Source organism: Oncorhynchus gorbuscha, linkage group LG02 (genome assembly GCF_021184085.1).
Source record: "Oncorhynchus gorbuscha isolate QuinsamMale2020 ecotype Even-year linkage group LG02, OgorEven_v1.0, whole genome shotgun sequence".
Classification (NCBI taxonomy): Eukaryota; Metazoa; Chordata; class Actinopteri; order Salmoniformes; family Salmonidae; genus Oncorhynchus; species Oncorhynchus gorbuscha.
Window position 1 is genome coordinate 3,087,735 of NC_060174.1, and position 21,674 is coordinate 3,109,408.

The 21,674-nt window shown below is 44.6% G+C and overlaps 1 protein-coding gene across 1 annotated transcript in view; it reads right to left on the reverse strand.

Moving 5' to 3' along the window:
* The window catches only part of tprg1 (tumor protein p63 regulated 1), an 81,877-nt gene that overhangs the window by 47,407 nt on the left and 12,796 nt on the right, over nt 1–21,674 (reverse strand). Inside the window, exon 4 of the mRNA XM_046299661.1 lies at nt 16,974–17,150. Within this exon, the coding sequence (XP_046155617.1) occupies nt 16,974–17,150 (177 nt within the window). The remainder of the gene's footprint in view (nt 1–16,973; nt 17,151–21,674) is intronic.

A 21,674-nucleotide genomic window follows, 5' to 3' on the forward strand; every position in this document is an offset into this window, starting at 1 on the left:
TTAACTCTCCCTCCCATCACCAACACATTTAACTCTCCCTCCCTTGCATCATCAAAACATTTAACTCTCCCTCCCTTGCATCATCAAAACATTTAACTCTCCCTCCCTTGCATCACCAACACATTTAACTCTCCCTCTCTTGCATCATCAAAACATTTAACTCTCCCTCACTTGCATCATCAACACATTGTCTTCTTTTCCAGTAAGCAAATTCAGTTTTCAGCCTAAGGCAGTTATATACAGGATAACCAACCAAGCTTTGGAATCAGTTCAAATCGTAACAAAGACCATTTCATGAACTGTATCCCAAAATACACCCTATTCCTTATTTAGTGCATTTACGCAGGGCTCTTGTCAAAAGTAGTATACTATTTATGGAAGAAGGTGACATTTGGTACACTTTAAGTTTGAGTAATTTAGCAGACGCTCTTATCCAGAGCGACATACATTTTCATATACATTTTTTCCCCCATACTGGTCCCCAGTGGGAATCGAACCCACAACCCTGGCATCGGGGCGACAGGTAGCCTAATGGTTAGAGCGTTAGACTTGTAACCGAAAGGATCAAATCTCTGAGCTGACAAGGTAAAAATCTGCTGTTCTGCGCCTGAACAAGGCAGTTAACTCACTGTTCCTAGACCAGTTGACCCACTATTCCTAGACCAGTTAACCCACTGTTCCTAGACCAGTTGACCCACTATTCCTAGACCAGTTAACCCACTGTTCCTAGACCAGTTGACCCACTATTCCTAGACCAGTTAACTCACTGTTCCTAGACCAGTTGACCCACTGTTCCTAGACCAGTTGACCCACTATTCCTAGACCAGTTAACTCACTGTTCCTAGGCCGTCATTGAAAATAATAATTTGTTCTTAACTGACTTGCCAAGTTAAATGAAGGTAAAATAAAAAAAATAAAAACATTGCAAGCACCATGCTATACCAACTGAGCTACACAGGAGTACCCTGGCTACATACTCTGGGTAGTAATTGCATGAGATATGATGATGAAGCTGAGGATATGGAGGAGCGGTGAGCTAACGGGGATGCAGATAATGGAGTTGACAGTATGTTTAACACACATCTAGATCCAGACAGATATAATGGAGTTGACAGTATGTTCAACACACATCTAGATCCAGACAGATATAATGGAGTTGACAGTATGTTCAACACACATCTAGATCCAGACAGATATAATGGAGTTGACAGTATGTTCAACACACATCTAGATCCAGACAGATATAATGGAGTTGACAGTATGTTTAACACACATCTAGATCCAGACAGATATAATGGAGTTGACAGTATGTTTAACACACATCTAGATCCAGACAGATATAATGGAGTTGACAGTATGTTTAACACACATCTAGATCCAGACAGATATAATGGAGTTGACAGTATGTTTAACACACATCTAGATCCAGACAGATATAATGGAGTTGACAGTATGTTTAACACACATCTAGATCCAGACAGATATAATGGAGTTGACAGTATGTTTAACACACATCTAGATCCAGACAGATATAATGGTGCCAGAGGGGATGGCTGTCATTTTACTGGCTCCTAACCAACGGTGCTGTTTGGTTTTTCCACATTGTTTGTAACTTATTGTGTACATAATGTTGCTGCTATTGTCTCTTATGACCGAAAAGAGCTTCTGGACATCAGAACAGCGATTACTCACCTCGAACTAGACAGAGATATTTTCTTTAATGAATCCGACGTGAAGGATTTACTTCAGACCACGGACAAGGCCCAAATCCCCGTCATTCGCGTGAAGAACAAATGGAAATACAGGGGGCTGAGATTCAGGTGTCTTGTGAGAATTTGTCGGCGAGTGGGTAACCCTCCTCAACCAATATCTATTAGCCAACGTGCAATCACTGGAGAATAAACTGGATGATCTCCGTTCGAGTCTATCCTACCAACAGGACATTAAAAACTGTAATATCTTATGTTTCACCGAGTCGTGGCTGAACTACAACATGTATAATATACAGGTTGTCGGTGCATCGGCAGAACAGAACAGCTACGTCCGGTAAGACGAGGGGTGGTGGTCGGTGTCTATTTATCAATCACAGCTGGTGCGCGATGTCTGACATTAAGGTCTTCTCAAGGTATTGCTCGCCTGAGGTAGAGTACCTCATGATAAGCTGTAGACCACACTACCTACCAAGAGAGTTCTCATCTATATTATTCATAACCATCTATTTACCACCACAGACTGATGCTGGTACACTAAGACCGCACTCAACGAGCTGTGTATAAGGCCACTCAACGAGCTGTATAAGGCCACTCAACGAGCTGTGTAAGGCCACTCAACGAGCTGTATATAAGGCCACTCAACGAGCTGTATGTAAGGCTACTCAACGAGCTGTATGTAAGGCCACTCAACGAGCTGTATGTAAGGCCACTCAACGAGCTGCATGTAAGGCCACTCAACGAGCTGCATGTAAGGCCACTCAACGAGCTGCATGTAAGGCCACTCAACGAGCTGCATGTAAGGCCACTCAACGAGCTGTATGTAAGGCCACTCAACGAGCTGTATGTAAGGCCACTCAACGAGCTGTATAAGGCCACTCAACGAGCTGTATAAGGCCACTCAACGAGCTGTATGTAAGGCCACTCAACGAGCTGTATAAGGCCACTCAACGAGCTGTATATAAGGCCACTCAACGAGCTGTATATAAGGCCACTCAACGAGCTGTATATAAGGCCACTCAACGAGCTGTATATAAGGCCACTCAACGAGCTGTATATAAGGCCACTCAACGAGCTGTATATAAGGCCACTCAACGAGCTGTATATAAGGCCACTCAACGAGCTGTATATAAGGCCACTCAACGAGCTGTATAAGGCCACTCAACGAGCTGTATAAGGCCACTCAACGACCTGTATAAGGCCTCTCAACGAGCTGTATAAGGCCACTCAACGAGCTGTATATAAGGCCACTCAACGAGCTGTATGTAAGGCCACTCAACGAGCTGTATGTAAGGCCACTCAACGAGCTGTATGTAAGGCCACTCAACGAGCTGTATGTAAGGCCACTCAACGAGCTGTATGTAAGGCCACTCAACGAGCTGTATGTAAGGCCACTCAACGAGCTGTATGTAAGGCCACTCAACGAGCTGTATAAGGCCACTCAACGAGCTGTATAAGGCCACTCAACGAGCTGTATGTAAGGCCACTCAACGAGCTGTATGTAAGGCCACTCAACGAGCTGTATGTAAGGCCACTCAACGAGCTGTATGTAAGGCCACTCAACGAGCTGTATGTAAGGCCACTCAACGAGCTGTATATAAGGCCACTCAACGAGCTGTATAAGGCCACTCAACGAGCTGTATAAGGCCACTCAACCAGCTGTATATAAGGCCACTCAACCAGCTGTATATAAGGCCACTCAACCAGCTGTATATAAGGCCACTCAACCAGCTGTATGTAAGGCCACTCAACCAGCTGTATGTAAGGCCACTCAACGAGCTGTATGTAAGGCCACTCAACGAGCTGTATGTAAGGCCACTCAACGAGCTGTATGTAAGGCCACTCAACGAGCTGTATATAAGGCCACTCAACCAGCTGTATATAAGGCCACTCAACCAGCTGTATATAAGGCCACTCAACCAGCTGTATATAAGGCCACTCAACCAGCTGTATATAAGGCCACTCAACCAGCTGTATATAAGGCCACTCAACCAGCTGTATATAAGGCCACTCAATGAGCTGTATATAAGGCCACTCAACGAGCTGTGTATAAGGCCACTCAACGAGCTGTGTATAAGGCCACTCAACGAGCTGTGTATAAGGCCACTCAACGAGCTGTGTATAAGGCCACTCAACGAGCTGTGTATAAGGCCACTCAACGAGCTGTGTATAAGGCCACTCAACGAGCTGTATAAGGCCACTCAACGAGCTGTATAAGGCCACTCAACGAGCTGTATGTAAGGCCACTCAACGAGCTGTATGTAAGGCCACTCAACGAGCTGTATGTAAGGCCACTCAACGAGCTGTATGTAAGGCCACTCAACGAGCTGTATGTAAGGCCACTCAACGAGCTGTATGTAAGGCCACTCAACGAGCTGTATATAAGGCCACTCAACGAGCTGTATAAGGCCACTCAACGAGCTGTGTATAAGGCCACTCAACGAGCTGTGTATAAGGCCACTCAACGAGCTGTATAAGGCCACTCAACGAGCTGTATAAGGCCACTCAACGAGCTGTATAAGGCCACTCAACGAGCTGTATAAGGCCACTCAACGAGCTGTATAAGGCCACTCAACGAGCTGTATGTAAGGCCACTCAACGAGCTGTATATAAGGCCACTCAACGAGCTGTATATAAGGCCACTCAACGAGCTGTATATAAGGCCACTCAACGAGCTGTATATAAGGCCACTCAACGAGCTGTATGTAAGGCCACTCAACGAGCTGTATGTAAGGCCACTCAACGAGCTGTATATAAGGCCACTCCACCAGCTGTATATAAGGCCACTCAACCAGCTGTATATAAGGCCACTCAACCAGCTGTATATAAGGCCACTCAACGAGCTGTGTATAAGGCCATAAGAAAACAGGAAAATGCTCATCTAGAAGTGGCACTCCTAGTGGCCGGGGATTTAATTGCAGGAAAACTTTAATGGGTGTTACCTCATTTCTATCAGTATGTCACATGTGTAACTCTTGATCACCTTTAGCTCTCCATCGACATCTATTTGGCAAATCTGACCGTAACCTCCTGATTCCTGCTAACAAGCAAAAACTAAAGTAGGAAGTCCCAGTGACTCCCTCAAGTGGTCGGATGCTACGCTACAGGACTGTTTTGCAGACTGGAATAATATTCCTGGGATTCACCCAATGGCATCGAGGAGTATATCACCTGAGTCATCGGCTTCATCAATAAGTGCATCGACAACATCGCCCCCACAGTGACCGTACATATTCCAACCAGAAGCCATGGATTACAGGCAACATCCGCACTGAGCTAAAGGCGAGAGCTGCCGCTTTCAAGGAGCGGGACACATTTCCCAACCTGAAGCCATTGATTACAAGCAACATCAGCACCAAAATAAATGCTGGGAGTGGGACACTAATCCGGATGCTTATAAGAAATCCCTCTATGCCCTCAGATGAACCATCAAACAGACAAAGAGTAAATACAGGATTATGATTGAATTCTACTACACCAACTCCAAAGCTCGTCGGATGTGGCAGGGCTTGACAACTATTACAGACTACAAAGGGAAACCCAGCCATGAGCTGCCCAGTAACACGAGCCTACCAGGCAAGCTAAATACCTTTTGTGCTATGCGTCGAAGGCAAGCAACACTGAAGCATGCATGAGAGCACCGGATGACTGTGTGATCACGCTCTCCGTAGCCAAGACCTTTAAACAGGTCAACATTCACAAGGCCGCGGCTCAGACGGATTACCAGGATTCGTACTCAGAGCGCTGACCAACCGGCAAGTGTCTTCCTTGTCATTTTCAACATCTCCCTGACCGAGTCTGTAATACCTACACGTTTCAAGCAGACCATCATAGTCCCTGTGCCCAAGAAAGCAAAGGTAACCTGCCTAAATGACTACCGCCCCATGGCACTCACGTCGGTAGCCATGAAATGCTTTGAAAGGCCGATCATGACTCACATCAACACCATCTTCCCGGAAACCCTAGACCCACTCCAATGTAAGTACCGCCCCCAACAGATCCACAGATGACGCAATCTCAATCACACTCCACACTGCCCTTTCCCACCTGGACAAAACAAACATCGATGTGAGAATGCTGTTCATTGACTACAGCTCAGCGTTCAACACCATAGTGCCCACAAAGGACCCTGGGACTAAACACCTCCCTCTGCAACTGGATCCTGGACTTCCTGATGGGCTGCTCAAAGAGATGTGGATGGCTACACTGACACCAGGTGACTGTGGGACAACTCTGGTTATTACCTAGTTATTCTGACATTGACAAGGACTGAGAGGAAGTTACTGACTTGTAGAAAGGATAGACAGAGAGAGCGAGAGAGCGAGAGAGCGAGAATGAGAGAGAGAATGAGAGAGAGAATGAGAGAGAGAATGAGAGAGAGAATGAGAGAGAGAGCGAGAATGAGAGCGAGAATGAGAGAGAGAGAATGAGAGAGAGAGATTGAGAGAGAGAATGAGAGCGAGAGACCATGGTTACTGATCAAAACCTTAGAAAACCCCTGACAAAGTACAAGGTTTGGCATTGAGAAGGGTAGACACAGGAAAACCTGGCTCCCTGTAGAGGAAAGGCTGTGCAACCACAGCAGAACCCGAGACGGAGCTACATTTCCTGGCAAAATGTCTCAAATATAAAACAATTATTAGAGTGTCATTTCCCTAAATTTGAACCTTATTCAATGTTTCAAAGACCTCTCTGATGAGAGTAGGCTACCCGTCCTGTTGGGGGAGGACGCAGAGAGCTGTGGTTTGGCAGCGCACTACATTGAAGACCTCTCTGATGAGGATAGGCTACCCATCCTGTTGGGGGAGGACGCAGAGAGCTGTGGGTTGGCAGCGCACTACATTGAAGACCTCTCTGATGAGAGTAGGCTACCCCAGTCTCTCCCCCTCCGTCTCTCTCCCCCTCCGTCTCTCTCCCCCTCCGTCTCTCTCCCCCTCCGTCTCTCTCCCCCTCCGTCTCTCCCCCTCCGTCTCTCCCCCTCCGTCTCTCCCCCTCCGTCTCTCCCCCTCCGTCTCTCTCCCCCTCCGTCTCTCCCCCTCCGTCTCTCTCCCCCTCCGTCTCTCCCCCTCCGTCTCTCCCCGTCTCTCCCCCCTCCGTCTCCCCCTCCGTCTCTCCCCCTCCGTCTCTCCCCCTCCGTCTCTCTCCCTCAGTCTCTCTCCCTCCGTCTCTCTCCCTCCGTCTTGAAGCTGGGTCTGTACTGTGGGACTTCAGAGAGACAGACAGACAGCTTCAGGGTGGTTTATAGGAGGTCTTTTATTTCTAACTGAATGTAATGCAGGGAGATCAGCTTCAATACAGTCTGGCCCTCCACTACTGAGGAGCTTCACACTGCACTGCATTTTATTCATCACATTAGTTTTCCTTGATTTGGTGTCCCCTGAGCCAGCAGTAAAAGGTTTGGATGAAAGGACAACTACATTCATTTGTGCCACTAATCAGTTACACTGGAGGCCGTGGAACACAGAGAGCCCTGTGAACACAGAGAGCCCTGTGAACACAGAGAGCCCTGTGAACACAGAGAGCCCTGTGAACACAGAGAGCCCTGTGGAACACAGAGAGCCCTGTGGAACACAGAGAGCCCTGTGGAACACAGAGAGCCCTGTGGAACACAGAGAGCCCTGTGAACACAGAGAGCCCTGTGAACACAGAGAGCCCTGTGAACACAGAGAGCCAAGGCGAACACAGAGAGCCAAGGCGAACACAGAGAGCCAAGGCGAACACAGAGAGCCAAGGCGAACACAGAGAGCCCTGTGAACACAGAGAGCCCTGTGAACACAGAGAGCCAAGGTGAACACAGAGAGCCAAGGCGAACACAGAGAGCCAAGGCGAACACAGAGAGCCAAGGCGAACACAGAGAGCCAAGGCGAACACAGAGAGCCCTGTGAACACAGAGAGCCAAGGCGAACACAGAGAGTCAAGGTGAACACAGAGAGCCCTGTGAACACAGAGAGTCAAGGTGAACACAGAGAGCCCTGTGAACACAGAGAGTCAAGGTGAACACAGAGAGCCCCGTGAACACAGAGAGCCCCGTGAACACAGAGAGCCCCGTGAACACAGAGAGCCCCGTGAACACAGAGAGCCAAGGTGAACACAGAGAGCCAAGGTGAACACAGAGAGCCAAGGTGAACACAGAGAGCCAAGGTGAACACAGAGAGCCAAGGTGAACACAGAGCCCTCTCTCTCTCTCTGCCTCCCTCTCTCTCTCCCTCTCCCTCCTGTAAAATCTCTCTCTCCCCCCCCCCATTCATCCTCTTTTTGGGGGTCTGGTAACAACTAATTTCTTTCATAACTGCCAGCTTGAAACCGGGGCTTATACCTTCCAGGTTAAATTATTCATAGCATTCTTCTGGATACATTAGGATGATGTGGGGAAAACTAACTTTACATGAGGATGATGTGGGGAAAACTAACTTTACATTAGGATGATGTGGCTGTGGGGAAAACTAACTTTACATTAGGATGATGTGGCTGTGGGGAAAACTAACTTTACATTAGGATGATGTGGCTGTGGGGAAAACTAACTTTACATTAGGATGATGTGGGGAAAACTAACTTTACATTAGGATGATGTGGGGAAAACTAACTTTACATTAGGATGATGTGGGGAAAACTAACTTTACATTAGGATGATGTGGGGAAAACTAACTTTACATTAGGATGATGTGGGGAAAACTAACTTTACATTAGGATGATGTGGGGAAAACTAACTTTACATTAGGATGATGTGGCTGTGGGGAAAACTAACTTTACATTAGGATGATGTGGGGAAAACTAACTTTACATTAGGATGATGTGGCTGTGGGGAAAACTAACTTTACATTAGGATGATGTGGCTGTGGGGAAAACTAACTTTACATTAGGATGATGTGGCTGTGGGGAAAACTAACTTTACATTAGGATGATGTGGCTGTGGGGAAAACTAACTTTACATTAGGATGATGTGGGGAAAACTAACTTTACATTAGGATGATGGGGGAAAACTAACTTTACATTAGGATGATGTGGGGAAAACTAACTTTACATTAGGATGATGTGGGGAAAACTAACTTTACATTAGGATGATGTGGGAAAACTAACTTTACATTAGGATGATGTGGGGAAAACTAACTTTACATTAGGATGATGTGGGGAAAACTAACTTTACATTAGGATGATGTGGGGAAAACTAACTTTACATTAGGATGATGTGGCTGTGGGGAAAACTAACTTTACATTAGGATGATGTGGCTAACTTTACATTAGGATGGGGGGAAAACTAACTTTACATTAGGATGATGTGGGGAAAACTAACTTTACATTAGGATGATGTGGGGGGGAAAACTAACTTTACATTAGGATGATGTGGCTGTGGGGAAAACTAACTTTACATTAGGATGATGTGGCTGTGGGGAAAACTAACTTTACATTAGGATGATGTGGGGAAAACTAACTTTACATTAGGATGATGTGGGGAAAACTAACTTTACATTAGGATGATGTGGGGAAAACTAACTTTACATTAGGATGATGTGGGGAAAACTAACTTTACATTAGGATGATGTGGGGAAAACTAACTTTACATTAGGATGATGTGGGGAAAACTAACTAGAGCATGGCGCTTGTAACGCCAGGGTAGTGGGTTCGATCCCCGGGACCACCCATACGTAGAATGTATGCACACATGACTGTAAGTCGCTTTGGATAAAAGCGTCTGCTAAATGGCATATATTATTATTATTATTATGTGGGGAAAACTAACTTTACATTAGGATGATGTGGCTGTGGGGAAAACTAACTTTACATTAGGATGATGTGGCTGTAGGGAAAACTAACTTTACATTAGGATGATGTGGCTGTGGGGAAAACTAACTTTACATTAGGATGATGTGGCTGTGGGGAAAACTAACTTTACATTAGGATGATGTGGGGAAAACTAACTTTACATAAAGATGATGTGGCTGTGGTGAAAACTAACTTTACATTAGGATGATGTGGGGAAAACTAACTTTACATAAAGATGATGTGGCTGTGGTGAAAACTAACTTTACATTAGGATGATGTGGGGAAAACTAACTTTACATAAAGATGATGTGGCTGTGGTGAAAACTAACTTTACATTAGGATGATGTGGGGAAAACTAACTTTACATAAAGATGATGTGGCTGTGGTGAAAACTAACTTTACATTAGGATGATGTGGGGAAAACTAACTTTACATAAAGATGATGTGGCTGTGGTGAAAACTAACTTTACATTAGGATGATGTGGGGAAAACTAACTTTACATAAAGATGATGTGGCTGTGGTGAAAACTAACTTTACATTAGGATGATGTGGGGAAAACTAACTTTACATTAGGATGATGTGGCTGTGGGGAAAACTAACTTTACATAAGGATGATGTGGCTGTGGGGAAAACTAACTTTACATAAAGATGATGTGGCTGTGGGGAAAACTAACTTTACATTAGGATGATGTGGGGAAAACCAACTTTACATTAGGATGATGTGGGGAAAACCAACTTTACATTAGGATGATGTGGGGAAAACTAACTTTACATAAAGATGATGTGGCTGTGGTGAAAACTAACTTTACATTAGGATGATGTGGGGAAAACTAACTTTACATTAGGATGATGTGGGGAAAACTAACTTTACATAAAGATGATGTGGCTGTGGTGAAAACTAACTTTACATTATGATGTTGTTGGGAAAACTAACTTTACATTAGGATGATGTGGGGAAAACTAACTTTACATTAGGATGATGTGGGGAAAACTAACTTTACATTAGGATGATGTGGGGAAAACTAACTTTACATTAGGATGATGTGGGGAAAACTAACTTTACATTAGGATGATGTGGGGAAAACTAACTTTACATTAGGATGATGTGGGGAAAACTAACTTTACATTAGGATGATGTGGGGAAAACTAACTTTACATTAGGATGATGTGGGGAAAACTAACTTTACATTAGGATGATGTGGGGAAAACTAACTTTACATTAGGATGATGTGGGGAAAACTAACTTTACATAAAGATGATGTGGCTGTGGTGAAAACTAACTTTACATTATGATGTTGTTGGGAAAACTAACTTTACATTAGGATGATGTGGGGAAAACTAACTTTACATTAGGATGATGTGGGGAAAACTAACTTTACATTAGGATGATGTGGGGAAAACTAACTTTACATTAGGATGATGTGGGAAAACTAACTTTACATTAGGATGATGTGGGGAAAACTAACTTTACATTAGGATGATGTGGGGAAAACTAACTTTACATTAGGATGATGTGGGGAAAACTAACTTTACATTAGGATGATGTGGGGAAAACTAACTTTACATTAGGATGATGTGGGGAAAACTAACTTTACATTAGGATGATGTGGGGAAAACTAACTTTACATTAGGATGATGTGGGGAAAACTAACTTTACATTAGGATGATGTGGGGAAAACTAACTTTACATTAGGATGATGTGGGGAAAACTAACTTTACATTAGGATGATGTGGCTGTGGGGAAAACTAACTTTACATTAGGATGATGTGGGGAAAACTAACTTTACATTAGGATGATGTGGGGAAAACTAACTTTACATGAGGATGATGTGGGGAAAACTAACTTTACATGAGGATGATGTGGGGAAAACTAACTTTACATTAGGATGATGTGGGGAAAACTAACTTTACATTAGGATGATGTGGCTGTGGGGAAAACTAACTTTACATTAGGATGATGTGGGGAAAACTAACTTTACATTAGGATGATGTGGGGAAAACTAACTTTACATTAGGATGATGTGGGGAAAACTTTACATTAGGATGATGTGGGGAAAACTAACTTTACATTAGGATGATGTGGGGAAAACTAACTTTACATTAGGATGATGTGGGGAAAACTAACTTTACATTAGGATGATGTGGGGAAAACTAACTTTACATTAGGATGATGTGGCTGTGGGGAAAACTAACTTTACATTAGGATGATGTGGCTGTGGGGAAAACTAACTTTACATTAGGATGATGTGGGGAAAACTAACTTTACATTAGGATGATGTGGGGAAAACTAACTTTACATTAGGATGATGTGGCTGTGGGGAAAACTAACTTTACATTAGGATGATGTGGGGAAAACTAACTTTACATTAGGATGATGTGGGGAAAACTAACTTTACATTAGGATGATGTGGGGAAAACTAACTTTACATTAGGATGATGTGGGGAAAACTAACTTTACATTAGGATGATGTGGGGAAAACTAACTTTACATTAGGATGATGTGGCTGTGGGGAAAACTAACTTTACATTAGGATGATGTGGGGAAAACTAACTTTACATTAGGATGATGTGGGGAAAACTAACTTTACATTAGGATGATGTGGGGAAAACTAACTTTACATTAGGATGATGTGGAGAAAACTAACTTTACATTAGGATGATGTGGGGAAAACTAACTTTACATTAGGATGATGTGGGGAAAACTAACTTTACATTAGGATGATGTGGGGAAAACTAACTTTACATTAGGATGATGTGGCTGTGGGGAAAACTAACTTTACATTAGGATGATGTGGAGAAAACTAACTTTACATTAGGATGATGTGGAGAAAACTAACTTTACATTAGGATGATGTGGGGAAAACTAACTTTACATGAGGATGATGTGGCTTTGGGGAAAACTAACTTTACATTAGGATGATGTGGGGAAAACTAACTTTACATTAGGATGATGTGGCTGTGGGGAAAACTAACTTTACATTAGGATGATGTGGGGAAAACTAACTTTACATTAGGATGATGTGGCTGTGGGGAAAACTAACTTTACATTAGGATGATGTGGGGAAAACTAACTTTACATTAGGATGATGTGGCTGTGGGGAAAACTAACTTTACATTAGGATGATGTGGAGAAAACTAACTTTACATTAGGATGATGTGGGGAAAACTAACTTTACATTAGGATGATGTGGGGAAAACTAACTTTACATTAGGATGATGTGGGGAAAACTAACTTTACATTAGGATGATGTGGGGAAAACTAACTTTACATTAGGATGATGTGGGGAAAACTAACTTTACATTAGGATGATGTGGCTGTGGGGAAAACTAACTTTACAGTAGTGAACTAAATAGGGCCCTGGTCAACAGAAGTGAACTAAATAGGGCCCTGGTCAACAGAAGTGAACTAGATAGGGCCCTGGTCAACAGAAGGGAACTAGATAGGGCCCTGGTCAACAGAAGGGAACTAGATAGGGCCCTGGTCAACAGAAGGGAACTAGATAGGGCCCTGGTCAACAGAAGGGAACTAGATAGGGCCCTGGTCAACAGAAGGGAACTAGATAGGGCCCTGGTCAACAGAAGGGAACTAGATAGGGCCCTGGTCAACAGAAGGGAACTAGATAGGGCCCTGGTCAACAGAACTGCTCTTCTCTCTGTCTGTTTATAATGTCCTTATTCCTGAGTTACTGTTAAAGAACTGCTCTTCTCTCTGTTTATAATGTCCTTATTCCTGAGTTACTGTTAAAGAACTGCTCTTCTCTCTGTTTATAATGTCCTTATTCCTGAGTTACTGTTAAAGAACTGCTCTTCTCTCTGTTTATAATGTCCTTATTCCTGAGTTACTGTTAAAGAACTGCTCTTCTCTCTGTTTATAATGTCCTTATTCCTGAGTTACTGTTAAAGAACTGCTCTTCTCTCTGTCTGTTTATAATGTCCTTATTCCTGAGTTACTGTTAAAGGACTGCTCTTCTCTCTCTGTTTATAATGTCCTTATTCCTCAGTTACCGTTGTCGTGGCAGAATCAGAATTCTTTAGGTAACATTGATAAATAAGATGTTTTATCAATGCTCATAAGTATGATTATGTGGGAAAAGTGACTTGGGCCCCAGAGAGGGGAGAGGTCAGGCTTGTCTTCTTATGGGAATGTGTCTGGAACTAGTATGTCCCCTCTGAGGTTGTCCTTATCTTGACCTAGTATATGACCTAGGACCTAGGAGGCTCACTGTTGTATGTCTCCTCTGAGCTTGACCTAGTATATGACCTAAGAGGCTCACTGTCTCGGTGACCTAGTATATGACCTAAGAGGCTCACTATTGTATGTCCCCTCTGAGGTTGCCCTTATCTTGACCTAGTATATGACCTAAGAGGCTCACTGTCTCGGTGACCTAGTATATGACCTAAGAGGCTCACTGTCTCGGTGACCTAGTATATGACCTAAGAGGCTCACTGTCTCGGTGACCTAGTATATGACCTAAGAGGCTCACTGTCTCGGTGACCTAGTATATGACCTAAGAGGCTCACTGTCTCGGTGACCTAGTATATGACCTAAGAGGCTCACTGTCTCGGTGACCTAGTATATGACCTAAGAGGCTCACTGTCTCGGTGACCTAGTATATGACCTAAGAGGCTCACTGTCTCGGTGACCTAGTATATGACCTAAGAGGCTCACTGTCTCGGTGACCTAGTATATGACCTAAGAGGCTCACTGTCTCGGTGACCTAGTATATGACCTAAGAGGCTCACTGTCTCGGTGACCTAGTATATGACCTAAGAGGCTCACTGTCTCGGTGACCTAGTATATGACCTAAGAGGCTCACTGTCTCGGTGACCTAGTATATGACCTAAGAGGCTCACTGTCTCCGTGATCTAGTATATGACCTAAGAGGCTCACTGTCTCGGTGACCTAGTATATGACCTAGGACCTAAGAGGCTCACTGTCTCTGTGACCTAGTATATGACCTAAGAGGCTCATTGTCTCGGTGATCTTGTCCAGGAGGAGGTGTATCTGAGATGGGCGTATCCTAGAACTGACAATTGATATATGCCATTGGATGAGGTAATGTTTTAGTACTATGTTGAACCAACAACGAGAAGTAGAACCTCGTTTTAGGAGAGTAAACTGATCATTTAATGCTGTCTGGCTATGGGATACTCCTCTCTCAAGTAAAGTCTTCCTTTGTAATGTTCCAAAGATCTGTTATTCGTCATGTGAGTTGAGATGGGTGTGTCTTGACTAGAAATGATACTAAGAACTGTTTTGTAAGGACTCTCAGAGAATTCATCTATAGACACTTCAGTTAGTGCTAAATACGGCTGCTAGAATCCTGACTAGAACCAAAAAATTTGATCATATTACTCCAGTGCTAGCCTCTCTACACTGGCTTCCTGTCAAAGCAAGGGCTGATTTCAAGGTTTTACTGCTAACCTACAAAGCATTACATGGGCTTGCTCCTACCTACCTCTCTGATTTGGTCCTGCCGTACATACCTATACGTACGCTACGGTCACAAGACGCAGGCCTCCTAATTGTCCCTAGAATTTCTAAGCAAACAGCTGGAGGCAGGGCTTTCTCCTATAGAGCTCCATTTTTATGGAACGGTCTGCCTACCCATGTCAGAGACGCAAACTCGGTCTCAACCTTTAAGTCTTTACTGAAGACTCATCTCTTCAGTGGGTCATATGATTGAGTGTAGTCTGGCCCAGGAGTGGGAAGGTGAACGGAAAGGCTCTGGAGCAACGAACCGCCCTTGCTGTCTCTGCCTGGCCGGTTCCCCGTTTTCCACTGGGATTCTCTGCCTCTAACCCTGTTACGGGGCTGAGTCACTGGCTTGCTGGGGCTCTCTCGTGCCGTCCCTGGGGGGATGCGTCACCTGGGTGGGTTGATTCACTGTTGTGGTCGGCCTGTCTGAGGTTCCCCCCACCCCTTGGGTTGTGACCGTGTCGGAGATCTTTGTGGGCTATACTCGGCCTTGTCTCAGGATGGTAAGTTGGTGGTTGAAGATTTCCCTCTAGTGGTGTGGGGGCTGTGCTTTGGCAAAGTGGGTGGGGTTATATCCTTCCTGTTTGGCCCTGTCCGGGGTGTCCTCGGATGGGGCCACAGTGTCTCCTGACCCCTCCTGTCTCAGCCTCCAGTATTTATGCTGCAGTAGTTTATGTGTCGGGGGCTAGGGTCAGTTTGTTTATCTGGAGTACTTCTCCTGTCCTATTCGGTGTCCTGTATAAATCTAAGTGTGCGTTCTCTAATTCTCTCCTTCTCTCTTTCTTTCTCTCTCTCGGAGGACCTGAGCCCTAGAACCATGCCCCAGGACTACCTGACATGATGACTCCTTGCTGTCCCCAGTCCACCTGGCCATGCTGCTGCTCCAGTTTCAACTGGCCTGGGCCCTAGGACCATGTCCCAGGACTACCTGACATGAGGACTCCTTGCTGTCCCCAGTCCACCTGGCCATGCTCCTGCTCCAGTTTCAACTGTTCTGCCTTACTATTATTCAACCATGCTGGTCATTTATGAACATTTGAACATCTTGGCCACGTTCTGTTATAATCTCCACCTGGCACAGCCAGAAGAGGACTGTCCACCCCACATATGCTCTCTCTAATTCTCTCTTTCTTTCTCTCTCTCGGAGGACCTGAGCCCTAGGACCGTGCCCCAGGACTACCTGACATGATGGCTCCTTGCTGTCCCCAGTCCATCTGACTGTGCTGCTGCTCCAGTTTCAACTGTTCTGCCTTATTATTATTTGACCATGCTGGTCATTTATGAACATTTGAACATCTTGGTCATGTTCTGTTATAATCTCTACCCGGCACAGCCAGAAGAGGACTGGCCACCCCACATAGCCCGGTTCCTCTCTAGGTTTCTTCCTAGGTTTTGGCCTTTCTAGGGAGTTTTTCCTAGCCACCGTGCTTTTACACCTGCATTGTTTGCTGTTTGGGGTTTTAGGCTGGGTTTCTGTACAGCACTTTGAGATATCAGCTGATGTACGAAGGGCTATATAAATAAATTTGATTTGATTTGATTTGATTGATCTGAGAGTCAAACAGGGCTATGGTGAAGCTCATATATAATTAAAGATGGACTTTATAATATAACTGACTAGTGTGTGGTTTGCTCTCTCAATGTTTAGTAATACAGGAAATGACCACGACAACGTTAAAGAACTAGTGGTCGGTCATCTGTAGTTCCACTTCCTCAAAAACAAAGAGTAGATTGATTGTTCGGCAGGACATATGCAAAACTGCTGTGTTTATAGTGAATTTGCAAATCTAGTACAAATTGAAGGTGACGTTGTTTAACAGCCATTTACCAAACATATACAGAGATAACAATTACTAGTACAGACAATTACAGATTTTAATATCTGACGCTTGTAGGACAGTGCATTGCTGCAATTAGCTGGGAAAATGCCTATAGACGATTGTTGAAGAGGAGGGAAAGGAGGACGAGGAGGAGGATAAGGAGGAAGAGGAGAGGCAGTGATGGAGACGAAGGGGTTACTCACGTGAGAAGAGACCGCTGGGGGAAGCTGAAGTTGCCGTGGGTGATGCGGTCCACAAAGTTGAGAGGGATTCTCTGTATGTGTTCACAGTTGAGCATGACGAAGTCGTACTTACAGATCAGCAGAGAGCTGTCTGTGATCAGCACCACACGCTCTCTCTCGTTGTTCCAATGGTCGACCCTGAAGACGGGAAGGAAGTTACGATGAGAACACATTCTCTTTCACACCAAACACATGACAGAGAGGTGGGGACCAGACAGAGAGGCGGGGACCAGACAGAGAGGTGGGGACCCGACAGAGAGGTGGGGACCAGACAGAGAGGTGGGGACCAGACAGAGGTGGGGACCAGACGGAGAGGTGGGGACCAGACAGAGAGGTGGGGACCAGACAGAGAGGTGGGGACCAGACAGAGAGGTGGGGACCAGACAGAGAGGTGGGGACCAGACAGAGAGGTGGGGACCAGACAGAGAGGTGGGGATCAGACAGAGAGGCGGGGACCAGACAGAGAGGCGGGGACCAGACAGAGAGGTGGGGACCCGTGAGCTCTCGGCCACTTTCAATATTTCACAATCTCACAGCAAAACAATAGCACAACATTCACACTATATAACAACCCAACTATGTATTTCCCCTCAATACACTATCAACTAATTTCACGGTCAGGCACAACTTGATTCATAAAATGCAAAGTGTTAGAATGCAGAGAAAGTTTAGAACAGAGAGAAACACAAGAGTAAAGCTTTGATTCACTAGTCTCCTGCTGTGCCGGCCTACTATATAATGATCTGAGGTAATTGTAGCAGAATTAAATACCCACAAAATGAATTCTGTGGGTGCTAGATTGACTCAGTTCACAGTCTGCTCTGCGGGATGCTGCCGTTGATGATGAGGAAGGGGGAGGTCATTGAATGTAGCAGGGGGGGGTGAGATTGACTTCACAGTCTGCTCTGTGGGCTGCTGAGGTTGATGATGATGAGGAGGAGGAAGTAATTTAGCTAGTTGGCAGGTGAGTGCTAGGCTTTTCCCAATTCATCCTTCCTCAATTTCTCTCAACGCAACCTCAAAACCCCATTGGAGAAGGTCAGAGGGGAGGGACCTTGTACCTTCTCCTCCAATACAGTTGTGATACAACACAGGTGGGTGAGGAGATAGGAGACAACACAGGTGGGTGAGGAGATAGGAGACAACACAGGTGGGCGAGGAGATAGGAGACAACACAGGTGGGCGAGGAGATAGGAGACAACACAGGTGGGCGAGGAGATAGGAGACAACACAGGTGGGCGAGGAGATAGGAGACAACACAGGTGGGCGAGGAGATAGGAGACAACACAGGTGGGCGAGGAGATAACACAGGTGGGCGAGGAGATAGGAGACAACACAGGTGGGCGAGGAGATAGGAGACAACACAGGTGGGCGAGGAGACAACACAGGTGGGCGAGGAGACAACACAGGTGGGCGAGGAGATAGGAGACAACACAGGTGGGCGAGGAGATAGGAGACAACACAGGTGGGCGAGGAGACAACACAGGTGGGCGAGGAGATAGGAGACAACACAGGTGGGTGAGGAGATAGGAGACAACACAGGTGGGTGAGGAGATAGGATGGAAGTCAACAAGGAAAGACCAAGAGAGACACAGCACTAGTAGCCATTGTGTGGTGATGTCACCCGCCCTGAGATTCTAACCCAAGATAATGGTAGGATAACGGACACTGCTTTGTGGGTATGAACCAAGATAATGGTAGGATAACGGACACTGCTTTGTGGGTATGAACCAAGATAATGGTAGGTTAACGGACACTGCTTTGTGGGTATGAACCAAGATAATGGTAGGATAACGGACACTGCTTTGTGGGTATGAACCAAGATAATGGTAGGTTAACGGACACTGCTTTGTGGGTATGAACCAAGATAATGGTAGGATAACGGACACTGCTTTGTGGGTATGAACCAAGATAATGGTAGGATAACGGACACTGCTTTGTGGGTATGAACCAAGATAATGGTAGGTTAACGGACACTGCTTTGTGGGTATGAACCAAGATAATGGTAGGATAACGGACACTGCTTTGTGGATATGAACCAAGATAATGGTAGGATAAGGGACACTGCTTTGTGGGTATGAACCAAGATAATGGTAGGATAACGGACAATGCTTTGTGGGTATGAACCAAGATAATGGTAGGATAACGGACACTGCTTTGTGGATATGAACCAAGATAATGGTAGGATAACGGACACTGCTTTGTGGGTATGAACCAAGATAATGGTAGGATAACGGACACTGCTTTGTGGGTATGAAGTGCTGTTGTGGACTGGGGTCGCATCATTGGTCAGTCATACAGGGATTGTTACTCCCACACCAATGATCATAGACCTCATCTGCAGCTGTAAATCTGTGTAATATTGTTGGGGCAAAATGGTTGTTACAGTGGATAGTTTGGGCTGAATAGTACCATACGTACTGTTGGGCTGTCCCCGGCTTTAAAAAAAAATCTTAGTCGACCGATTGGTCGAAATGTGTCAATGTGTATTTTTCCATATATAGACACACCCTATGTGTTTTAATAAAATCAACTATATGCATTGAGCTTGTCTGATGCTTTAAGCGCACTGTTTGATGAAATAAGACACAAATGACTCAAGAGGGAGCCAGAGATCTACATCACCGGAAGAAAAAAAAATGTAACCTGATCCAACCATTCTCCTCCTGCTCCTTTAACTGTCTGAAGCTTGTGCTTCAGAAAACTTGCAACATTGTATCTACTATTAACCTAGGTCAAACCTGAAGCTTGTGGAAGTGAAGTTGCAACATTGTATCAAATATTCTGTGTCCTCAGAGCTTCCTGCTCCAGTGAGATCAGAACAGACACAGCTGTAGACTAGTTGATCAAAGGGATAAGAAGCAGTGGTCGACTTGGGTAGGAGTTCACCGGGAGCAGACGCACCTCAAATTCTCCTGTTCCTGTTCCTCTTATCGAATATGAGCTTTTTGTGGAGCTCATGAACCTACTGAGTACTGAAACCTATTTCAGTCAAAGTCAAGCACCGATAAGAAGCAGTGGTCGACTTGGGCAGGAGTTCACCAGAGCTCAGTACCGACACGTCAAACTGCTTGAGCTCCTGTTCTTCTCATAGAATATCAGCTCAAGAGTATTGTGGAGCTCCTAACACCTAACTATAAACAGTACCAGCACCTATTTCAGTTCACGTCAAGCACCGATAAGAAGTAATCATGGTAGGCCTATTATTATGACATTTCCACTGGATCAGAGCAGGACATTGTTCTCTTTCACGCTGAGTGGTTATCGAAAGGGAGAGAGCTAGAAAGATTTTTCACATAGATTGAGGAACTATTTGTAATTCTCAATTGATTCTAAAAACAGACTTTGTTTACTTGCTGTTTGAGGTGAAGAAAACTTTATTTTGAGAAGCTCCACAGGTCATTATTGGTGGTGCATTAAGCCAATCAGAAACACTAATCAGATCCCCCAATTGGGACCATTTTTATGCTTACATTTGCGTGCAATGCAATGCAATGCAATTTGGGCCTTACAAGGCCTACTTCTAAGCGTAATCAGGTGGGTGTCCTTACTCAAGCATAGGTTGTGCGCTCTGCAAACAATGTGTCCAGTCCGACAATGAGAAGTAGAGGTAAAAGACTGGAATAATAATAGATTTAATACATAAACAGAAATTATCGTAACCAAACAAACATTATAGATGAGACATTATAGGAATTAATGATAAATGCATTTCGCTAAACACAAGCATTTCGCTACACTCGCATTAACATCTGCTAACCATATGTATGTGACAAATAACATTTGATTTACTACTGATGATGTAACAATTCAAACAATGAAGTTATGAAACGATGAATTTGCACAAATTGACAGGAGAGAGAAGTGCATTGCATCTTGCCGGAAAGGTTTTCACACATTTTGTTACGCATTTGTTTACTTACTTACTTTACTTAGCCTTATTCTAAAATTAATGAAATAGTTGTTCCTCCTCATAAATCTACACACAATGACAAAACTGTTGTTGTTTTTTATTCATTTTAATTGAGCTAATTTATACATTTTTTTTCAAACTGAAATATCACACTCGGGAGCAGGTTTTCATCAACGATCTTTCTGTACTTTACTCCGTTCATCTTTCCCTTGATCCTGCAGCTGAAAAACCATCCCCACAGCATGATGCCGTCACCACCATGCTTCACCGTAGGGATGGTGCCAGGTTTCCTCCAGACGTGACGCTTGGCATTCAGGCCACAGAGTTCAATCTTGGTTTCATCAGACCAGAGAATCTTGTTTCTCCTGGTCTGAGAGTCTTTAGGTGCCTTTTGGCAAACTACAAGTAGGCTGTCATGTGCCTTTCACTGAGGAGTGGCTTCCGTCTGGCCACTCTACCATAAAGACCTGATTGGTGGAGTACTGCAGAGATGGGAGAACCTTCCAGAAGGACAACCATCTCCACAGAGGAACTCTGGAGCTCTGTCAGAGTGACTATCAGGTTCTTGGTCACCTCCCTGAGCAAGGCCCTTCTCCTCTGATTGCTTGGGGTGGACTGTTCTTAGTTTGGGAAGAACCCCAAGCCACAGATTGTACTCAAGGGAGTGATTGATAACATATTCTTCTACTTTCCCCAACGCACAAGTGGTTATCTCCACCCTGCTACCACAAAAAGACTTCCACCCTGCT